The sequence below is a fragment of the Mirounga leonina genome, unplaced genomic scaffold (genome assembly GCF_011800145.1).
Source record: "Mirounga leonina isolate KUSES-001 unplaced genomic scaffold, KU_Mleo_1.0 Mir_101608, whole genome shotgun sequence".
NCBI lineage: Eukaryota > Metazoa > Chordata > Mammalia > Carnivora > Phocidae > Mirounga > Mirounga leonina.
In genome coordinates, this window is record NW_023270163.1 from 4,790,173 (window position 1) to 4,813,528 (window position 23,356).

At 36.4% G+C, this 23,356-nt stretch overlaps 1 protein-coding gene and 1 pseudogene across 1 annotated transcript; both read left to right on the forward strand.

The window, feature by feature from the left end:
* The first annotated feature begins 658 nt into the window (after positions 1-658).
* On the forward strand, positions 659-1,167 carry LOC118008266 (annotated as a pseudogene).
* Positions 1,168-4,059: 2,892 nt separating this feature from the next.
* Positions 4,060-22,599, forward strand: FMR1NB (FMR1 neighbor). The gene is made up of 6 exons (XM_035001838.1): positions 4,060-4,066; positions 4,201-4,320; positions 8,052-8,192; positions 9,760-9,856; positions 20,988-21,127; positions 22,583-22,599. Exons 1-6 carry the CDS (start codon positions 4,060-4,062, stop codon positions 22,597-22,599), a joined length of 522 nt encoding a protein of 173 aa, XP_034857729.1.
* Positions 22,600-23,356: the final 757 nt, after the last annotated feature.

The window sequence follows — 23,356 nt, forward strand, 5'->3', positions numbered from 1 at the left end:
GCTTGATTTAACATGTATAATAAAGTTAATATTCATGTAATAAATTTCATATCATAAGAAAGTACCCTACAGGCTGAAAACACACATTCAAGTGTATGTGTATGGAAATTGGTCTCATTAAAATAAGAAACGATATTTTCATTGATATAAAGGAGATTTAAAAATTATAAGTGACTATTATTATGACTCTATCCTAATAATTATTTTGTAAGTGGATGATTTTCTAGGAAAATTAAAATTAAAATTGGCTCATGAGCATGAAGAAGTGAAATGTTGTTAAGGAACTATTCTCTACAAAATACAGAGTCAGACTATTTATGAATTTTCCCAAACTTTTAATGGATCAGATATTTCCTATGCTGTTTAAATTGTTTCAGTATAGAAAAAAAGATGGAAAGCGTCCAGATTATTTTTTGAAGCAAATATAAACCCCACACCAAAACCTACAGAGATGGCAGAAAAGGAAATGCAGGCACACTTTACTTAGGAATGTTGATCCACAAATCCTACATAAAGTGTTAGCGCTTGTGGGCTTCAGGAATGCAGGAATATTTTAATATTAGAAAATATATTAATATTCAACAGTTAATAGAAGTATGCTTGTGGCAGTAAGTATTAAAAGCACTTGATAAAATCCCACTTCCATTCTTGATTAAAAATGAAACAAAATAGGGCACTGAGGCAAATGTTGTGGGGGAAAAGAGTAGTGGCTGTAGCTGCCATTTCCGTTTCCAGGGTTCCTATCAGGTTGTTAAGCACTTCCACATGGAGGCTGGCACAGGACCAAGCTCGGCACATGTAACTCGTAACAGTTGATGAAAAATTGGATATCACTACTTTAACTGGTGTTCCAGAAGAGCGTATCAAAACCAGAAAAGTCAGGATCTTTGTTCCTGCTCACAATAACATGCAGTCTGGAGTAAATAATGGAAGATGGAGTTTGATACCAGGGAGTGATGGGAAAATCCTTTGATGGGTTGGGCATCAACGGCTGATCTCTTGTCCAACATGGTTCTAACCTTCAGTACTAAAGAAGATACAGCTGCCTTTGCAGAAAAAAATGTGTGGAGCTATGACACTGAAGAGAGGAAGGTTCCAAAACCCAAGTCCAAGTCTTATGGTGCGAATTTCTCTTGGAACAAAAGAACAGGAGTATCCACAAAATAGGCTGGCACTAACTATATCTCTGTGCTTGACGGTGAATAAAGTCAGCTGTGCAGTGTTTATAGTCCATGTATAATACATCTCTTAATCTCCTAATAAATTTGACCTTTAACCACAAAAAAAATGAAACAAAATAATAACAGAAAATTTGTAGTAAACCAGGACTAGAGGGATGCATCATTAATTTAAAATAAAAAGTATCTATCCTAAGCCAGCAGCCAAAGTTATACTTAATGATGGAACACTAGTGCATTCCCATTAAAGTCAGGATCGATTGTAGTATGCCCATTATCATAGCTGTTTTTCACCATAGCTTCAGAAGTTCTAGCAATGCAGTGAGAGAAGAAAAAGAAATGAGCTCTTAGTATTGGAAAGAAAGGAAGCAAAACCATCTATATTTAGTGATAATATGATTGTATAGATCTGGAATGAAACTGAAGAACAGTGGAGAGCTAATGAGAGTCAAATAAGGTAGTAAATTAGAATATACATGAACCAAAATCAGTAGCTTGCTTACATACCAACAGTAAATCAGCTAGGAAGTGTGATGAAATAGATTACATCTGCATAGCAAAATATATATGATATAAGGGAGTAACCGTAGTAAGAAAGGTATGGGACCTGTATGACTGTAACTATAAACCTTACTCAGGGAGAGAAGAAGAGAGTTGAATGAGTGGAGAAAACAAACCTATTATTGGGTGAGAAAATTTTGTACAGTTATCACTTCTCTCCAAATCAGTTGACATATAACTGAATTCATGCCTAGCACATGAGACACACAATAAATGTTTTTTAACAAATGTCAAATAAGTGAACATAATTAAAATAAAAATATTATTAGATTTTTTTGACTTGATAAAATGATTCTAAGCTTCATCTAAAAAAATTCTTCAGAGTTAAGAATAAAATTTTTATAATGAAGACTAATGAAAGGATTGCCAGCTCAGTTATTAAAACATATAACAATGTAAGATAAATTATGATAGTGGTGGTATTGGTGCATGAACACATAGATTCATGGAACAAAGTAGAAAAGTCAAGAATCAGATTTATAACTGTTTAATGACCTAGAATATGATGGTGGTATCATAAATAGGAAAGGATGGATTTAATGTATTTGAACAACTAGAAAAAAGGCATCCCTACTTCATAATACACTCCAGGTGAACTAAAGATTTAAATTCCAAAAGTGAAATTATAAAAGTGTTAGAAGGAGGGTGCCTGGGTGGCTCAGTTGGTTAAGTGTCTACCTTCAACTCAGGTCATGATCCCAGGGTCCTGGGATGGAGTCCCACATCTGGCTCCCTGCTCAGAGGGGAGTCTGCTCCTCCCTCTCCCTCTGCCCCTCACCCAGCTTGTGCTCTCTCTCACTCACTCTCTTTCAAATAAATAAATAAAATCTTTAAAAAAAGTGTTAGAAGGAAATATTGGAATTTAGAATGTCTTTCTAAACATGACCCAAAAGGCAGAAATAGTAAAGGAAGAGATTGATACGTTTGATTACATAAAACACTTAAAACTTTTGAACTTCCCAAAACATCATAAAAAATATAGTTAGCTGACTACCTTGAAAAATATTTGTAACATATGTGACAGACTAAAGCTTAAGTTCTCTACTATACAACAAATGTATGAAAGATGTAAGCTCACTGATGACTAAAGGTGCAGTTAAAACAAAAGAAATACCATTATTTTGGTCATCAAACTGGCAAATAACAACAAAAAGTCTAGGGTGCAAGCAAACTGGTATTTGTCTGCACTACTGGTAGAAGTGTACTTTCGGGCAGGCTTGCTGGAGGGTGATGTGGCCAAAATCAAGAGCCATTCCTTAATAATTTATCCTAAGGTATTTTTCATAACTATTTGCAAATATATAGTTCCAGTGGTAATCATTACAGTGTTCTTTATTTTTTTTCTTTTTTTATTGAGGTCTAATTGACATATAACATTATATTAGTTGCAGGTGTACAACATAATGACTAGATTTTTGTATATATTGCAAAATGATCACAATAACTCTAGTTAACATCTGTCATACAGTTACAAAATGTTTTTTTCTTGTGATGAAAACTTTTAAGATCTACTCTCTTAGCAACTTTAAATATGCAATACAGTATTATTAACTATAGTCACCATGCTGTACATTACATCCCCAGAACTTATTTATTTTATACCTGGAAGTTTGTACCTTTTGATTCCTTTAACCCATTTCACCTACCCCTACCGCCTGCCTCTGGCAACCACCAATCTCTTCTTTGTCTATGAGTTTTGTTTTGTTTTGTTTTTGTATCTATGAGTTCTGTACAGTGTTCTTTATAATACCAATATCTTGTGAATAACTTAAATGTCTTTCTATGGGGGAATGGTTAACTCAGTTGTGAAAGAGCCATATAATGGAATACTGTGAAATTATTAAAGATAGTGTTGAAAAATATTGAATGATATGGACAAATCATGCTACAGGAACAAAGATGGTTATACTTTCATCTTGTATAAGAGGGAATAATGCAAATAAAACTAAAAGCAGTTTGTTTGAAGTATTGAGGAAGAAGGATAAGGAGAGTTTTACAATGTCTAAGGTCTTGATTTTTATCAGTAAATAAATAAGCCATCAATATCTGCCAAGAGTTTCTGTGATGGGGTCCAATTTAGTTGGGATACATACTGTTTCCAAGTTGTTAATTGATTGGGCCTCTGAATGTTAATGCTATTTGTCAGAGGCAAGTTCAGTATTATAATTCAGTTTACAGCACAACAATGAGATGTGTTAGCCTATTATGGCTTAAGCATTTTAAAATTATTTTTTAATTAAAAAATTTTAAAAATTTAATACTTAGTTTTTCAATTTCACAGCAGAATCACATTCTGATTATTAATAGTACCTAAGCTGTTATGAGATGTAAGTATAATATCTGTTAGCTCTTAGACGTTCCATAATTAATTAAATTAAGCAAAGGGTAATTGCTATTAAAGGATCATAAAAAGTGATCAGTGCTTTATATGTTGGGATTAATAATTTCACTTTTTCTTAAGGGTTCTCGAATTCTCCGTCTCCAAGTGAACGTTTTCTGTGGAGCAGTGAAAATGCTAATGGACAATCTCTGGAAAAAAAATCCATTTGGGAAGCTCTGTTAAATTTTTTCTTTCCAACAAGTAAGTTCTTTGATTTTTTTTCCTCCCAATGTCCTCATTTTGAAAAGATTAGTTAAATGTTTCGGAGGCAGTGTGGTCTATTGGCATTGGGGTGAGACAGACCTGAGTTTTAATCCTGACTCTGCCCTTTGCCTTAGGCAAGGTAATATCTCTGAACCTCAGTGTCCTCATCTTTAAAATGAAAATATTTACCACGAAGAATTGTGAGGATGACCCGAGACTGTACTTTTAAGACCTTCATAAATGTTTGTTACTCTTTATGGAAATACTTTTCTTTCACAAATATCTAAACCTTTCACAATTTATCTTAATGGCATTGCCTGAAATTTAGTCACTGACCCAGGATTGTGAAATCAATGTTTTCTTTAGCATTAACCAGGGAACTGTGTGGCTCTGATGTTATGGAATATACCAGATGTTTTCCCACCTGTTTTAATGATAAAAAGTTCAGGTTTCAAGTCACATCATCTTTTTGTGATCCTGTATATAATGTGTTTATCAAGCACATGATGACCCCTGAGAATTATTAACCACAAATAAACATGTTTCATTTTCTATAGCATGTGGTACCCTTTCAAGGAGAATCTTCGAGTAAATTGACATGTGAATTACAAAGATGAAGCTTTTATTAAAAACCATGAGAATTTATTCTAACAAAATTTGATGTACATATAAGCACAAAATTATATCCATTATTTAATTTCAGATTCTACCACTTAATTTTTCTGTGATCTTGCATAAATCTCTTCACATTTCTCTATATTGGTTTCATCAAGTATGAAACAGGCATTATAACACCTACTATTAATGAGAATAGCAAAATAAATGAGGCCCTTAAATAAATTTTAAAAACTGCCATGGTCAGGTTGAGTGAAGAAAGAGAAATTTGAGGGTTTGCCTGGCTGGCTCAGTCAGTAGATCATATGACTCTTGATCTTGGGGTTGTAGGTTCAAGCCCCATGTTGGGCATAGAGTTTACTGTAAAAAATAAAAATAAGAATAGGGGTGCCTGGGTGGCTCAGTTGGTTAAGCGTCCAACTCTTGATTTCGGCTCAGGTCATGATCTCAGGGTTGTGAGATTGAGCCTTGCATGGGCTCTACACTCAGTGGGGAGTTTGTTTCTCTCCCTCTCCCTCTGCCCCCCACCCTTGCTCACGCACACACACTCTCTCTAAAACAAACAAATAAATCTTTAAAAAAATAATAAAAATAAAATCTTTAAGAAAAAAGAAAGAAATTTGAGAAGGTGGTATGTTGTGAAACTAAAAGAATGGGTTTAGTGATTGCCAAAGTTGGTCATAAACAACAACAAATGATGATTTAAACTTTAGAGCTTATGAAGATAACAGACATAAACTGTCCCATAATTACCTCTAATAGCATTATACAAACACTGAAGCCACCTTTAAAAATAGTCTAAATAAGAATATCTGCATTTCCAAAATATTCCTTCAACCTGGTGCAGTAAGTTGAGTCAAAATCAATTGTATGAGATGCCCAACAAAATCAGACTGTTCCATTTTAAGAGAAACATTGGACCCAGGTTGATTCAAATCTTTCAAAAACAGTGATTAAATATTTACAAAATATATATGCTATCTCTTTGAAAAGAATAACTACATATTCATAAAATGTGAAATACTTTTAACCAATTTATTTCCTCCCCTGTATAATTGAAAAGGAACACTCTTCCCACTTAAGGACTAAAAAAAAAAAGCCTGCCGTTTTGTCATCAGGCTGTTGTTCATAAAAGATTTATCTCTTGCGCATTAAAGTGATAACCTTGAGACAGACTGGCAGGGAAGCTTGAGAGGTCACACGATCCTTCTCTCTTTGGACAAAATTATATACTTAAACCTGATAAAAATTATTCTACCCTTTTTATTCTTCAAAATACAGGTGTCTCAGTAATTTAAGTCTGAAAGTTAATTTTAGTATCTGGCATAAAGTCCATCAGATGCAATTTCAGTATAAAATAACAGAAGCTCAGCATTAGATGGGATCTTAGAGATCATCCAGTCCAGGCTCTTCTGTGATTTAAAATCTCTTCTTTGATTTCCATTCCTGGAACGATTTTGAACAATGCCAATAGTGAAGAATTCAACATGTAGTAAGTCCATACCATCTCTGACGAGGCCCTGACTATAGTCACCCTTTTTTGAGTGTGTGATGCCTAGGACTGAACATGGTATTCCCAATGCAGTCCAGCCTAGGGAGGAAAGTCACTGTGGGCCTGGCAGAATTGGAGAATAGATTGCCCAGTGTATATAACAACGAAGTAGACCAAACTCTCACATGCCTGAAATGTTTGGGAAACGAATCTCCAGGCCAACTGGAAATGCATTAAGTTTGTGGCCTTGCACAGGTGTTTGATACTTCACTTCTTTATTTCTAGAATGGGAGTTTTAAAGCTCATTTTGAGAGTTTTTTTGTGAAAAAGGAATAATCTGTGTAAAGCAAGGAACCTGGTCCAAATAGGTGCCTAGTGAATGTTAGCTATTATTACTTTTACCTTAGTTTTAGGAATTGCCAATCTTTAAAGATTTTAATTATTTATTTGACAGAGAGAGACACGGCAAGAGAGGGAACACAAGCAGGGGGAGTGGGCGAGGGAGAAGCAGGCTTCCCACTGAGCAGGGAGCCCCATGCGGGGCTTGATCCCAGAACCCTGGGATCATGACCTGACCCGAAGGCAGACGCCCAATGACTGAGCCACCCAGGTGCCCCTAGGAATTCCCAATCTTTAAAAAGGAGAATATAATAAAATATACCAAGAGATAAAAATATGCCTGTAACCATGATATTGTTTTTTGCTGACATTAAAGTTCTTTGGAGTGATCATGAAACATCAGTTATCACTTTTCTAAGTCTGTAGTTGTTGATAGTGTTGGAGGTTGAACTGAATCTATGCTGGCCTTAAGCCATACTGTGGAAGTTTTCTTTTTGAATAAAAAATATATCTGCCTTTTTGGTTGTCATTTGTTTCTCTTATAAAGCAGAATGTTTTTAAAAAAATCAGCTATTTGAGCTTGCATGTCTATTTATTTATTTATTTATGAGCTTGCAAGTCTTATAGATTCAGATATGTATGGATTTATTGCAGTGCATGAACCTTGGTGTTCATGCTATAAATCATTGCCTATTCAAAATTATAGAGTCATAACTTAAGGCCAAAAGGAAGGATCTTAAAACATACTGTAGTGCCAATATGGTAAGTGTTCACAGAAAGTAGGTCAATATCAATAGTATCCACTTACCTTACAGTCTAGCAATAAACTGTGACTTTTACTTACATTCATTTTCATTGACATATTCAGTGAGTTTCTGTAGGTTAGAAAAATTGAGTGAGAGGATATCTATGGTATTATTTTAACAAGGTGTTAGTTTTAAGGATATTTGATATTTCTTGTTATTTAGCTCCTTCTGTGTTATATTTGTATCACTACTACTCAGCTTATGATCTATAGTCCTTTTAAAACTACCTTACCGATGACCTGTTAACAATTTATATTTTTTTGCAGTTCATCTAGAATTGAAAATGTGATGTTAGTAACTTTGTGGTAATTTTTAGCTTAACTCTTATTTTTTTAGCATTCATCACTATTTGTGTATGTCATTCAGTATTTAAATGTACCGGTTTGAATTTTTTTTTGTTTTGCAGTCATTATTTAATTAGGGAAAGTGCTTATTAACCATACTGAATTCTTTTTCTTGGATTTTGTTTCTAAAAGCATGCATTCCAAATGAGAATCAGGTTGTGGAGGCTTGCAATAAGCTGCAAGATTATAACAAGAGTGAATGTTTGGAATACAAATGCTGTTATTCATCCTTCAGGACCAGTAACTTCAGCTGCTTTGCCCCATTAGAAGATAGTAAGTTCGTCCTCTTACATTTATTATATTTCTATATTTAAAAATCAAATAAATAGGTCACAATGGCATAAATTTAAATTTGGATCTTCCAGCTTAACACTTAAAGGGGGCTCCCAGCTCTAGAGCAAAACTGTCTGTAAAAGTCCTGAGGTGGTCAGGCCTCTATTCATGAACAGTTTCCGCTTAGCCCTTAGATGTGACTTTGGCAGTTCAAAATTAGTCTCATCTTTTCTTTTGCTTTAGTCACTCTCTGTCTTCTTCCAAAGATTCCAGACTCTATGATATGTAACCCTTAGTGCCTGGGAGAAAATACCAATCAGGCATGCCTTAGCTTATTTTTCTCTTCTCACTTTCTCTTCCTACTTGAGTAGAATTCTTCCCATTTATCTTGTCTTCAACATCTCAGTATGTAACAGTAGACTTAAATGTTCCTTGTTAAGGTTTGTTTATTAGTTTCTCTTTGTTCTATTGTTTTTGAATCAGGTTCTTAAGATTTTTTTTTTCTTTACAAAGTTTTAAGGACTAGAACATCTGTTTTTGCTCCTGCATTTGGATAGTGGGGACATATTACCCGTTGGTCCCATGATGGACATATTAGATATGATTAAACACTAACAAATACTACAGAAAGGATACATGCATGCAAAACAATGTCTTAGGTTAATATAGTCCCTATTCAATTTACAGCTTTGTTGAACATCTAGTATTAATAACGGAAACTGAAACCTGATCATGAATATAGTATTACAATTTCAACACTATCACATGGTGTTTATAATTCATTCATCAGTTTAGTCTTTATATTATGTGTGAAGAGACATTTGGTCTTTGTAGAGGGAAAAATTGAACCGTGACTTAAAATTCCCCAATCATATTAGAATGCATTTCCAAATGAATATAAGAATAAAATATGCTGGGCGCACCTAGGTGGCTCAGTTGGTTGAGCATCCAACTCTTGGTTTCGGCTCAGGTCCTGATCTCAGGGTTGTGAGACTGAGCCCAGCCACAAACTCTGCACTCAGCGTGGAGTCTGCTTGTCCTGCTCCCTCTGCCCCTCCCCCTACTCCCTTTTCTCTCTAAAATAAATAAATAAATAAATAATATGCTTATTCACCTGCAAATTCTCGATTTCTTGTTTAATGTTTTGTAATTTGGAAGTAAACATTTAAGAAGCCATTCCTTTAACAAGTTAACTATTCATAGATTAATTCACTCCTTGAGTGCTCGAGGATGTATAACATATGGCCAAGGGAAAAAAAAACACTTAGGCCATAGGAAGAAATATATAGTATGAGTCATAATAGTCTGTTAACAAAAACAGTAGGATCATTTTGTTAAGGCTTCCTTTGGGAGGCATGTATTTCAAGTGTAGTGTTTAGTTGTATTTCAAGAACATTTCATAAACTCCTGCTTCTGATAGAGTAGCAAAGATATTTACCTGACATATAAGAATACCTCCTTATTTTGCTTTATTCACTGGTAGTTTTTTAATAAAAACTTTATGAAAGAGCTCAGATTTGCTTCTCTTGCTTGTCATAAAAGTAACAAGATATAATTAAACCAACAGAGCCTACACAGATATTCCGGATGTTTGGGCTTGGTGTGATCAGCATGATCATCCTGGGATGTCTGCCCATTTATTGCTGCTCTTCTTGCAGGAGAAGGTAGGCAAACATAAACTCTTATTTGCTGATTGCTGAGTGTATTTGGATATTTCTATGTAGACACATTTATTCATATGCACTAGAAACACAGGGATTATGTTTGGGTCCCTTTTGTTTAAAAGAAGGTAGCTTAGGAAAAACCTAAAATAGAGTTACCATAATATTCTTAAATGCATGTTATTTTATTTTTCCATAAATTTAGACATTCTCTTGCATAGTCTGTACATTCCCTCATCAGAAAATTGGGAGGAAAAATACATCAGTGAACTGGGAGTGTATGAGTGGAAGTGGTTATTAACTGCAAGTCAGAAGAGTTCCCAGATGTGTTGTCTCCATCTAGTAGCCGGTCATCTACTATTGGGTCTTAAAAGCCTTGGTCTGTCTTCAAGCCAATTTGTATCAGATTTCTTCTTAGCATCTTATCAAAAATCCCAGTGGCCTGTTGGCACAATGCTTCTAAGGTTTTAAAAAAAATAGCTCCCTACCTAATGGAACAGTGGATGTGGAGATAGAGAGCAGGGCCAGGGTGAGTGAGGCAGTTGGAGCACAAAATTTAAGGAGGCACTCACTCTCAGATTTGTGCAAGTGCAGGGTCGGCACTTGCGGGTAAGAAAATGTACCTGGGGTGCCTGGGTGGCTCAGCCGGTTGTCCAACTCTTGATTTCGGCTCAGGTCATGATCTCAGGGTCCTGAGATAGAGCCCTGTATCGGGCTCCATGCTCAGTGGGGAGTCTGCTTCTTTCCCTCTGTCCCTCACCACCCCCTTATCCCACCCCTGCTCATGTATGCGCGCTCTCTCTCAAACGAATGGATAAATCTTAAAAAAAAAAAAAAAAAAAAAAAGGCACCTGTTGAAAATTAGGCATCTTTGATGTTTTTATTTGAGTTAATGAGAAAGTGGTATTTGAGGTACCAAAAAATGGTTTAGATTTCACTGAAAGATTGACACTAGACACGAGTTACCTTATTTTCCGTAAAGATCATTAAGTCTTTTTTCTTCTTTTTTGTACCTTTTCCTTGAGTTTGATGAATGTGTCATATTCATCACTGTATTTTCAGTCCATAGCAGGGTGTCTTATATATTAAGGTGCTTAATATATTTTTGTTGAATAAATGAATGGTCGAATGAATAAAGAAATATAGTAGATGGCATTGGCTAGCCTGGAAGGCAGTCTTACAGTAATTTAGACTTTCTCATCATTACATCATTTTCTCAGACCATTTTGAAGACACAGTGGAGTCACAGCCTTTCAACTCCTCCGGTTTTCTAACAGTTCTTTCAGTTTTCACTTAGTTTCCTATACTGAGTGTGTAATCCCTAGGCCTCTATCATTTTCGTTCTTTCCACAGGTGATTGGGAATAGGAGTGGAATTTTTGACCCTTCCTTCTTCAAAGTTTGATTTCAGATAAAAAAAATAACCCATGAATAAAAATGAAATACTATTTGCTAGAAAAGGGTGGCTAGGATTATGCCATGCAATTTAGAATGTCTGGTATAATAGGCCTGGTATAATAATTTCATTATGGCCCCTCTATTATGTCGCTGCCAAGGAGTTTAATGGGCTATTCAGGTACACTGGATTTTTCTTTAAAATGAAATTTAAAAAAAATGAAATTCAAAGAATTATTCCTTGATAAGAATATGTTTGCTTCTTTCTACATAGTATAAACTGCTTGAGAGACTTGAACAATGTGAATAGTATACTTATTGAACACCAAAACTTTTGGTTTACTATGATTTATTTATTTATTTGTTTTTTAAATTTATTTTACGATTTTGTGTAAGAGTGGTATGTTCCTTCAGACATCCTGGGTTGTTTGTTGCAACCTCAGAGTATGTGCTTATTAGCAGCTTGCTACTTAGCTTAATTTCCAGGGAACAATGGATGTTTGACGGTGGTTGTGGCACTGTCAGGCTTTTTCTGGTAAGCTGATTTTAGAGGCAAGGGGAATAATTGTGTTAGAATAAAGATCCTATCCTTGATACCAAACAAGGAGCTTAAATGGAAGCCAAAGCCTACTAACCACCCCCTGCATTTTGGGGGTCAGAATATCTCTTTAGAACTATCTCCTTAACTCACTTCCTGTTCCTCATTTCAAAGAATAAAGAGATAGATAAAATATTACAGTAGGTAAAATAAATGACCACATAAAAGGGAAATAGATGCAGCAGTAAAATCAATATGTAGTGGTTTTTAAAAGAAAAGAAAGTAGCCAAACACAGTTGTTTGTCTAAATCAGAGGGGCTAAAAGCCAAAAGCAGATCTGCAGTAACATGATCTGGACCTATTTGTTGGAAGAACTCTTGAGGCATTGGAAGATACTCTTAAGCTCCTCCTTCTGTTGGATCCCGTCCTATACATTAAATATACATACCTTCAGATGTTGTACCTCTCCCCTCTTGGCCTTTAGTTGTAAGCCAAAACAAGTGATGTTTGACATTCTCCAGCTCCTGCAATTTGGACAGTGAGTTTTATTTACAGATTGCCTCAGGAGCTAACAACTGGCAAGAACTGGAGGGAGTAAAAATGAGAAGTAATATGAGCAGGTGGGAGAAATGAAAGCAGTTTAGAGGAAGAGGATAATCACTTTCCAGAGCCAAATGTATTTCATTCTTTTGGTGCCTAATTCATGCTTTCCATAGTTGACCATATTTAGTCACCGCTTGTGCTAGGGAGGACACAGAAATGTCCAAGACATAGGCCCTACTTTCAAGGAGCTTAAATCTACCTTAAAATAAGTCCCAAGCATGACATGTTAAATAACAGTATAAGATGGGGTATAGGGCGCCTGGGTGGCTCAGTTGGTTAAGCGACTGCCTTCGGCTCAGGTCATGATCCTGGAGTCCCGGGATCGAGTCCCACATCAGGCTCCCTGCTTGGCGGGGAGTCTGCTTCTCCCTCTGACCCTCCCCCCTCATGCTTTCTCTCTCTCATTCTCTCTCTCTCTCTCAAATAAATAAATAAAATCTTAAAAAAAAAAAGATGGGTACATAATTAAGGACTAAAAGAGTGGTGGCAGTAACTTCTCAAAGTTCTGAGGCAGCGGGGATCAGGATGAGTGGGAGAGAGCAGAGTGGGCTCTACAGTGGAGGTGCTGTTTGAGCTGAGTTTTAAAGGGAGGACAAGATTTAGGTTGGAGGAGGCTCCCACAGAATTCATTACATCCAGATGGAGTCTCCTCACGATAAACCCCTGAACTGCTCATCATTTGTAAGCAGAGGTGTCTGAACTTTGCCCCTGAAGTAATCTATAATGGAATCTCTAGTTTACTTCTACTTGACTTGAGTTCATGTGTGGTATGAACCAGGTACACAGAGAACTCAAGACAGCTTGAGCTGGTTGCACATATACAAAAGGGAGCAGAGAGCATTAGTGAAAAGCTTTCTAAGAATTTGCTACTAATAACCTTATTAAACTTGCATATAAGATGAGTTTTGAAATTCATTACATCTTCAAGGTTATATAAGATCTATTTTTATTCTCATTAATAGGGATCAGAGCCTCATTAGGTTTAAGTGTCACTGACAGGCTTAAGACTTATACAGAGATGAAGGAAGGAAAAGATCAGGTGGATGAGGACAAAAGGAAGCCGGGCCGTGGAGAGGCTCTAGTGGAGAGAGAAGAGTGGTGCCTGAATTGTTCCCGTTACAGTAATAGAGTGCCAATAACAGTAGTCTCAAGTGCCAAATTGAGTTTCTAATCTTTATCTGTTTTTAGATAAAGTTTAATCTCTATACATAGGCCAGTTAAACATCTGTGTATTATATAGTGACATGATACTTGAGTATGTACATAGCTTTGGTAAGGTGGAAAATTCAAACATTATAATACTATGCCTATTAAACTCAGATGGAGTGCATTTTCTTGGTTTTTTTTCTTCCTATCAGATTGAATTTGCAACTTTGAATTAAGAAAAAATTCAGAACTCAGTCTGCAAATGACAAAACTATGTTTTCTTTCAACTAATAAAAAGCCATGTTTTTTTTTTTTAAGATTGTAGATCATCTGATACACAGATGATGTAAATAGCACATCCCCCATACAATTTCAATGTAACTACTTGCCAGATGGCTGTTACTGAAAATTCCTACATTTAGACAAATCCTGCTGCGTGATTCTCTATATTATAATGTGGTTTTCATTATGCAGATAGTCTTAATACCACTTAGTTTCTTAGAATGGGAGGTAAAGAATTGGGAATAAATGTGTCAAAAATTGCGTAAAAATCATCACCCATTGAATTTTAAAAATAGGCATTTGCATTTTCAAATCCCCATGTTTGTGTGTTTCATTATACTGTACAATATAATTAGTAATGTTATTTTGAAAAGCTTTATGCTGCAATTAGCCAACTGCTGAAAGGTTTGAAGTTCCTGGATTATATACATATGAATTCAGAGAAAGGAGATAAAGTCTATAAATTTTAAAAGTGTGGCTAGTCTCTAAGAGCTTTGATAAAATATGATCAGATGAGAATATGAGCAAACTGGAACCCTGCTCTAACATGAGTCACTGTAGATTTGAAACTCACATAAAGCCAGTTCTTCTTGGACCCTGTTCAAGGTAATTTAGTTACTGAAATAATAAGAGAATCTCATTATATGCGGATTATATGTCTGAGGTGTTCCCATTGCAAGGCTCCAAGGGCAGCATTTTAGAGAATTCTGGAATATTAGGTACTATTAAAAAGAACATTTTGTTGCCAAGTAACTAATAACCTCATTGCAAAATGCAGTGGCCTTTTCTCAATTCCCATTCAGCTTGACCTTTTTGTCACATAGTAGTACACTGTTGACTGCTCCCTTCTTAAAACTTTCCTTTCTTGGATTTCACTGTTCCCCTTACCATTCTGATCCATCTGTTTGCTTTTCTTTGTTCTCCCAACTGTGGTTGTTTACCAAAGTCTTATTCTCATCTACCAGAGAATATTACAAGTATGTATCAGAAAGAACATTTGAAAAGATCTGTGTTCTAGTTCTGCCTTTCTACCAGTTTTATAGTGAGCGTAACTTCTTTTGGTACTGGTTTTCTCTTAAAATTAGAGTGGAGAATTGAGTTAGATAATTTCTAAGGTCCTTTCTGATCATAATATTCTGGGTTTCTCTGGGTGAATGACTCTTTTAAATCTGAATCCTGGGGGGGCGCCTGAGTGGTTCAGTCAGTTAAGCATCTGCCTTTGGCTCAGGTCCTAAACCCAGGGTCCTGGGATATAGTCCCCCCACCCCCTGCATTCGGCTCCCTGCTCAGCAGGGAGTCTGCTTCTCCCTCTACCCCTCCCCCTGCTTGTGTGCTCTCTCTCCCTCTCTCTCAAATAAATAAATAAATAAATAAATAAATCTTTAAAAAAAAAATCTGAACACTGAAATCCTTATCTCTACCTCTTCCATATTTCCAGTTGCCCTCATGAATTAGACGCTCTGTTAGCACCTTAAATGCAACATGTGGAAAACGGAACTTAACTTTTTTTCTCTCAAATCATCTCCCCTTGACACTTGTCCATTTCTATCAGTGATTTCTTTAGTCTCCCAGACTAGAAACCTTGGAGTCATCTGTGACTATTTACTTTCCTTTATTTTCAGTGTGTAATCTAATCTCTTAGTCCACTGTCATTTTTTGCTTTCCTTTGGAATGAGTCTGAGATTTGCCTCTTCTCCAATTTATTTATTGTTACCACTTGGTCCAAGTCTTGTATGCTGTCAATTTCTGTCCTGGGTAAGTGGTTTCAGGAGAGGAGCAAAAAGGAGCCAAGGTGTATTAGTCTTCTAGGGCTGCCATAACAAAACACCAGAGACCAGGGGATTTAAACAACAGACATTATTTTCTCTCAGTTCTGCAGGCTAGAAGTCCATCATGACAATGCCAGCTGATTTGGTTTCTGGTGAGGGCTCTCTTCCTGCAGATGGCCGTCTTCTCACTGCATATTCACTTGGCCTTTCCTTGATGCGTGAGACAAGGAAGAGAGAAAGAGCAAAATCTCTGGGTTTTAGTTAAAAAACTGAAAAATTGGGGCACCTGGGTGGCTCAGTCAGTTAAGCGTCTGCCTGTGGCTCAGGTCATGATCTCAAGGTCCTGGGATCAAGCCCTGGTCAGGCTCCCTGCTTAGCAGGGAGTCTGCTTCTCCCTCACCCTCTGCCTCTCCCCCTGCTTGTGTGCTCTCTCTTTGTCTCTCTCTCAAATAAATAAAATCTTTTAAAAATAAATAAATAAGTAAGTAAGTAAATAACTGAAAAATTAGGGCACCTGGGTGGCTCAGTTGGTTAAGTGACTGCCTTTAGCTCAGGTCATGATCCCAGAGTCCCGGGATTGAGTCCTGCATCGGGCTCCCTCCTCAGCGGGGAGTCTGCTTCTCCCTCTGACCCTACCCCCTCTTGTGCTCTCTCTCTCACTCTCTCAAATAAATAAAATAAAATCTTTAAAAAAATAACTGAAAAATTAGTTTGTTTTTTTTGTTTGTTTGTTTTGTTTTTAATTTATTTGACAGAGAGAGAGAGACAGCCAGAGAGGGAACACAAGCAGGGGGAGTGGGAGAGGGAGAAGCAGGCTTCCCGCAGAGCAGGGAGATTCATTCTGTTACTCCAATAACAGTTCTTACAACTCTCCATGTATCTTGTGTCCCATCCAGGGAACTATCTTTACTTTTCTTGGCATACCCCAGGCTTTATTCTTGCCTCTGTTCTTTTGCCCATGTTGCTCCCAAATTCTGGGATTGTTCTTCTTCGTCCTCTTCACAAATTTGAATTCTCTCTTACCTTCATATTGTAATTGCCCCAATTCATCCACAAAGTGTTCTGCAACTGCTCTAGATCCCAATGTTTTCTCTTTTCTTGGAGCCTCTCTCTGCTCTTGTGTTTTTAACCACATAGTATAACACAAATTATCCTTTTTCTCCTGTTATTAGTTTTCTTTCTCTGGCTAAATTGTAACTTCTGTGAGGACAAGGGGCCAAGCTTTGTACTTCTCTGAGTGTAGAGCTGTGGTTCCCCAAATGGGGTCTCTGCACTAGTATCATCATCATCCCCTGGGAGCACGTCAGAAATACATGTTCTCAGGCCCTACCCTAGACCTACTGAATCAGAACTCTCGGGTTAAAGCCCAACAATTTGTGTTTTAACAAGCCCAACAAGTCATTCTCATGTATACTCAGGTTTGAGAACCACAGGTCTCTAGACCCTGTGGTAGGCAACTCAGTAAATAATGATTGAAATAATCTAGTCAGTCATTTTGGTGGATTCTCTCTTTTTGATGTTGCAAATGATAAGTTAAATTAATAAGTTTTTTATATTTAAGACTGATGTTATATTCTTTAGTTATCATAAAGAATTTATATTTATATTAATGAATTAGAGTTTGTTAAGAAACATGGAAAAATCAATCTACTAGACCAGTAATTATCATGCTCTAGTCTGTAGATGACTTGTATGGAAGTAACCTTGGGAATATTTAATAATATAGATTCCCAGACTGTACCCAAGAGATTCTGATTTAGTAAGTCTGGGATTTGGACCTGAAATGTGTATTTTCTAAAGCACCCCGAATGAATCTGGTACATAGTCCATTTGGACTAGACTCTCCAGTTCAATCCTTTATACATTATTTTCTTTCTGCAAATATTTATTGAGCTCCTACTTTGGTCTGGGCACTTGCTAGGTGTTGTGTTCTTCTCCATCTGGTCATCTCCCTGGGCAGCCTCACTGTCTGTGTTATGAGCCATCTAAGCCCATAGCTTCAGAGTTCCCTGATGTACTCAATTCTGAGGAATCTCTCCTGCATTCTGTATTGGCCACCCACTTTCATGCCCATATCCTGAATCTTGTCATTCATCAAAAATTGAACCTCTGAGTCTCTGAAATCTTAAACTTCAAATCTCAAACTACTCTTTGACCATAGGTGCTTTGTCCTCTAGGTTTTTCCTTTCTTTTACTCTTGCTGCACCTGTTCTTATTAGGACCTCTAGGCTCTTTAACTCTGTTTTCCCCTATCTTCTGTTTTCTGTCTTTTAATATTATCTGATTTCTTTATCCAGCCTGGATCCTGTTGTCTGATACATGAATCCATTCTTTCCAGCTACTTTGTTTGATTGAAATTGAATCCACACTATTTCTCTGCTCCTAGATCTATAGGTTCCTGGGAATTCTTAGAGGAAAAAAAAAAATCTCACAACTGTATAGATCTGTATCACAAGAAATTCCTAGTGAGCCAATTAGTATTTCCAGCCACACCACTCTACCTGATGTTTACAAACAACATACTTCTTTGCCACTCTGATCTTTTCACACAATGTACCACCCACTGATTGAAATGCTCTTATACATCTTCCCATATGCACTCTTCTTTATCTGGCTCACCCCATTCTGGATGCAGGCCTCAGCTTAGATGTTACCTCCTCTAGGAAGCTTACCCCAAACCTCCGGCCCAGACTGGGTCAGGCTTCTTCCTTTTTGTCTCCTACCAACTTCTGTTTACCTCTGTTTGGATTATCTCAATGTGATATAATTATCAGCTTATAGATCTGTCTTCCCTTCGCATTTTAAGCTTCTTGAGGCTAGGATGCGTATATTATTCATCTTTATTTCTCTAGTATTTAGAATGGTGTTTATTTCATAAATGAGCAAATGTGTCAGTGAGTGAATGAGTATAAGTTGATCTGTACATTTCAAGTGTGAGTATGCTAGTCACAATATGAGATTTTACATAAGAAGAAGAAAAAAGAAATCACCTCTAGGACTCTGGACAAATCATTTCACCCCTACTTTCCCTCTTGGGCATTCTCATTAGATATTAGGTAGAATATCTAACTTTGGATCTCAGTAATGAATGTTAAGTCTGAACCTAAAACCTAGTTTTCTGCAACCTAGACTAGTGCAGTGCATTTCAAAATAAGGCCGTGTTACATTCTTCTTTGTCAATTAAGGTGAAATGTACTCCATTAAATTTAGAGTAGAAGCTATGGATAAAGAAAACATAGTTATTTTAGTTATGTGAAATAAAATATATTTAAGTCACAACATCAGAAAAAAGTATAAGTCCCCAATTTCTTATCTAAAATTCTGAAGTTCAAAAGTTCTACAAACCTAAAGCTTTTTTCCTAACTCATTTGGCAGCAAAACCTGAGCTGACCTGACCTGAGACATTTTCTAGTTATTATTTAATGCTTAGAGTGGATAATCATATATTTTGTTGTAGAAATATTATTGTATTTGATCATGAGATGTTGCCCCAGACCTTATGGGAGTGTCATGTAATATTCAATATATCATGTCATATTGCCTTTCCAAAATCAAAACATTCTGCATTCTGAACCACATCTGGCCCCAAGAGACTGAGAACTATGTAGTTATTTCAGTTATTATTTTTTTGAGACTGAAGTTAATAGCACTAAAACATACAGAGGCCGTAGGTAAATCATAAATATATTTTTGGCCTTCACCCACTATTTCATTTGTGCCTGGAGACTTTTTTTATGATTAATTGAGGAAAAAGTATTTATTTGCTCCATATATGTCTTACCTAGTGGAGCTCAGTGACAACCCAGTAATGCAGTTAGAGGGGAGAAAAGTGAGTATTACCTTCAAAGTCATCATTTCAAAGGCAGGCTTATCAATCTCTGGGCCTCACATGCTAAGAACCTGGTTGCTCGGTATAGCTAAGTAGCACTGTTAGGAGCCAGGTGTCCTCTTCTGTATACTACCTAGCTTTGAGCTAAGGATAGGACTATGTATCTGTCATTACCTCTTCATAATATCATATGGAAATCTTCCTTTCTCTTTTGGGTTTCCATCCTTACCTTTGCTTTGAGCATTTCTAGTTTTTCTCCTTGGCTTGTGCTTAGATCTTTAGAAAGTGAAAGATCTTGGGGCACCTGGCTGGCTCAGTGGTTAGAGCATGCAACTCTTGATCTTGGGATTGTAAATTCGAGCCCCATAGTGGGTGTAGAGATTACTTAAAAATAAAATGTTTAAAAAAAAGAAAGTGAAAGCTCTTATAAAAATAAATACCAACTAACATTTCCTGAACCCTCATTGGGTACAAGGCTCTGTGGGATATATAAAGTTACAAGGTAAGGCTCTAGCCTGAAGTTATTTCCAAGCTCTGAGAGGAAAAGGGGACAAGTTTGCATAGTGAGTGAGACATTGTTGCTCTTTAGATTTAGGCAGGTCTGGATCTGAAACCTGGCACCATTACTGAGTAGTCTGGTGACCTCAGACAAATTACTTTCCTCCTCGGTGCCTCAGTTTCCCCATCTGAAAAATGGAAATGATAGGAAAAGAACCTGCCTCATCAAATCATCATGAAAATTAAATAAGATCATGCACACGAAGTACTTATATACAGGCCTTGGCACATGGGAAGTCTGTCATACTTGTTATTAGTCATTATTTGCTAATGCTGCAGTGTGGTCTAAGGGAAAGATGCTGTATTTTAGAGTCAAACAGACCTTGGTTCAAATGCTAGCATCTCCATTTACTATGTATGACTTTGGGTGAGTTATCTTACTTCTCTAAACCCCAGCTTAATTATTTGCAGAACAGGAAACACAATATCCACCATATAGGGTTGTTGTGAGGATTAAGTGAGATAAAGTACGTAAAGCACCTGGCCAAGTTCTTAGCTTGTGATGGGCTCTCAGGCACCCCTAATCCTGACTATCCACACAAATGCCAGGAAGTACAAGATTGAATACCAAATGATAGCAATAGTCAGTGAAAGTGCAAGCTTGTAAAATTATAGTTGATAATGTAATGTGAACTATTACCATTTAGTTTTGAAATTAATAGGAGAGAAGGTTTCCTAGGCAAATAATATATAAGCCGGGTCTTGAAGTGTGAGTAACCTTGATGTTAGCAGAGGGGAGTAGACAGCATTCCTATCATAGAAGAGGATCAAGTGATCAAAATAACAATATGTAGAGTAATAGTAATGGTTACAATGATAAATATGAATGAGCCAAGTGCAATATTTTCTATCAGATTTGTTAAATATGGTGAGTTAAACAATCAGGTGGGAATGTGTAGAGTTATGTAGGTAAATAGCCTTTTCCTTATAACCCATCATTTTTTATAATCCATAATTGTTATTGTTCTATCACTGTTGAGAAATAAGGTTTCACTTTGAACTTTTAATATTACAGCAAATGGGCCAATCCTTTACAATGGAGAGTCAAAAGAGTTTTAAAGGATTTGAAGAAACGAAGAAAGAAAATAAAGATGGATCCTGAAATACTAGGGACAGCAGTAGAAGAGGAGGATGAAAAAAAGCAAGAGACCAAAGGTAATTAGCAGTAGGATATAAAATTGAAGTATTTAATATTTGATTCTTGTTACCACCATCTTGGTTCAATTCATTTTTTTTTTTTTTTTTTTTTTACCCCACAAATGCTTGAACCACAGGAGTATCAGCTTCTGAAACAGTATTATCACTAGGGATATTTGGAATCTAGGAAGGTGGACAAGAAGTGTGCCAAGTTGTTTGGATACCACATTATTTGGTATACATAGGTCAGCCCTTTAGAAGAAATAAGTGGAATCTGCCTGCTCTGACTCTGCAGCTCCATGAAAGACACCCTTGCTAAATAATAATGGCTTTAGTTCCCCATATGTATCGACCATGCCAAATATCCAGGGGAAGGAGAGTAGCTTCAGGAATCTGACAGATCTGCAATCAAATCCTGGATCCTAGCTGTTAGTTTCAGCTACCTGTTCCCCAAACTTAAATAATTCAGTATTATAAGTGGTTGAGGGATCCCAGAATCATACAGCAGGGACTACCTGGCCCTCAGGCTTACAGATCTCCTAGGCTTGGCCTGAGTTTCCTCCTCCCATAATAATTACGAAGAGCCAACTAAGAATAAAATGGTTGGTGAGAAAAGAGGTATCAGGGAATAGAGTATTGGACTGGGGGGCGGTCAGGAGACTCAGGCCATTAACTTGTGGCATTTTCATGGACAAGTAAGTTAACCTTTCAGCAACTTGATACCATCAGCTGATGGTAAACAATATAATGTATGTGAAAATGCTTTGAAAATTGCAATGCAATACTCAAATTTAAATTGTTAATTTCTAGCCTCAGTTACAGAGAAGCAGAGGAGTGGAATAACAGACCACTGATCTTAGTGTCAGGAGACTCTGGCTTTAGTCTCAGTTCTGCCATTATGTACAGTGGGAGCTTGGGCAATTCCCTTAACTTTCCTGGGCTTCAGTTCACCAAGCTGCAAAAAGAGAAGTTTGGACTAGATGAACAGGAAATGTGACGTATTTCAGAAGAAACAAAATCCTTATATAAGGTATTATATATATATGTATGTATATAACTATCTATGTAAGGTAATAAGTATATATATATAATCATACATGTATATACATACCTATATATTATTGCTTTGTATAAGTTTAATGCAATACATACATGTGCATATGTATGCACACACAGACACACATATATGACATAAATAGACTAACAGTACAATTTCTGTGGGCCATTTACTGGGGCATGGATGTTCACCTTGTTATTCAGAAATTGCCATTGTATTTGTCACAATGTATTTTGTCTTTATGCCTCACAGTAACATAAGATGGTACACTGGCAAACTGAAAATAAAGTTAAACATGGCATTGAATATATAGAGTTTGAGAACTTTGTTGCAGTCATTTTCTTTTCTAACAAAGTGTGATGTATGTATACTAGTCCTTTCAAGTTGTTTAACTCTACTTTACTTTTCTCCTATAGCATTATTTTCCCACTGAGAAGAACACAAACCATTCAGAGCAGAGGAGACTGTCCCAGTCATCTAAACCTGATGGAGCATTTTAGGACAAAAATTAGTTGTTACTTTTGTCATGTTTACTTCCAAATATAAAATAAAGTTGATAGTTCTGTTTCTGTGCATCAAACCAGGATCTGAATTCTTCTTATTAAAAATAGTTTCTACAGGATTAAAAAAAAAACATATGAAAAGCACTGGTGGCATTTCAGGTCCTAGGTAGTAATGTGATTTTTGCAACTTTGGTTATGTTATCAACATATACTTCTGTTGGGGTTAAATAAGGCAGAGATTTCATGTTGTTATTCACCTTCCAGCAAAGTGGTTGGTGGGGGAAACCCAGTGATCATATTTCACTATATATGATACTGTGTTTATTTTGAAGAAAAGAGGTAACAATATTTTGTAGGGTTCTTCTTTTTATTTTATAATTTGTAACATTATTTTTCCACCATAAAAAGCACACTCATTATAGAAAATTTGGTAAATAAAGTTCTGTAGAAGAAAGAAAAAAATCATCCATAATCCTACTACCAAGAGCTGAACACTGTTGTTAGCTTTTTTTTTTTTTTAAACAATTGTGTTCTGTAACATACATTAATTGATTTTTAAAAAATTGTCTTTTCTTTATTATTCACTTTCCTCTTTTGAAATGTATGGGGCTCAAGCTTACCTGGGCTTGTTGCTCATTCATTCAACAAGCATTGATTAAGCCCCTGTTATGGGCAATGCACTTTCTG

What these genes read in the sequence shown, in the direction of transcription:
- FMR1NB (XM_035001838.1), top strand. An exon ending in AAATTTTTTCTTTCCAACAA is followed by an intron (nt 4,321 to 8,051) that starts GTAAGTTCTTTG and finishes TGTTTCTAAAAG; the next exon opens with CATGCATTCCAAATGAGAAT. An exon ending in TGCTCTTCTTGCAGGAGAAG is followed by an intron (nt 9,857 to 20,987) that starts GTAGGCAAACAT and finishes TTAATATTACAG; the next exon opens with CAAATGGGCCAATCCTTTAC.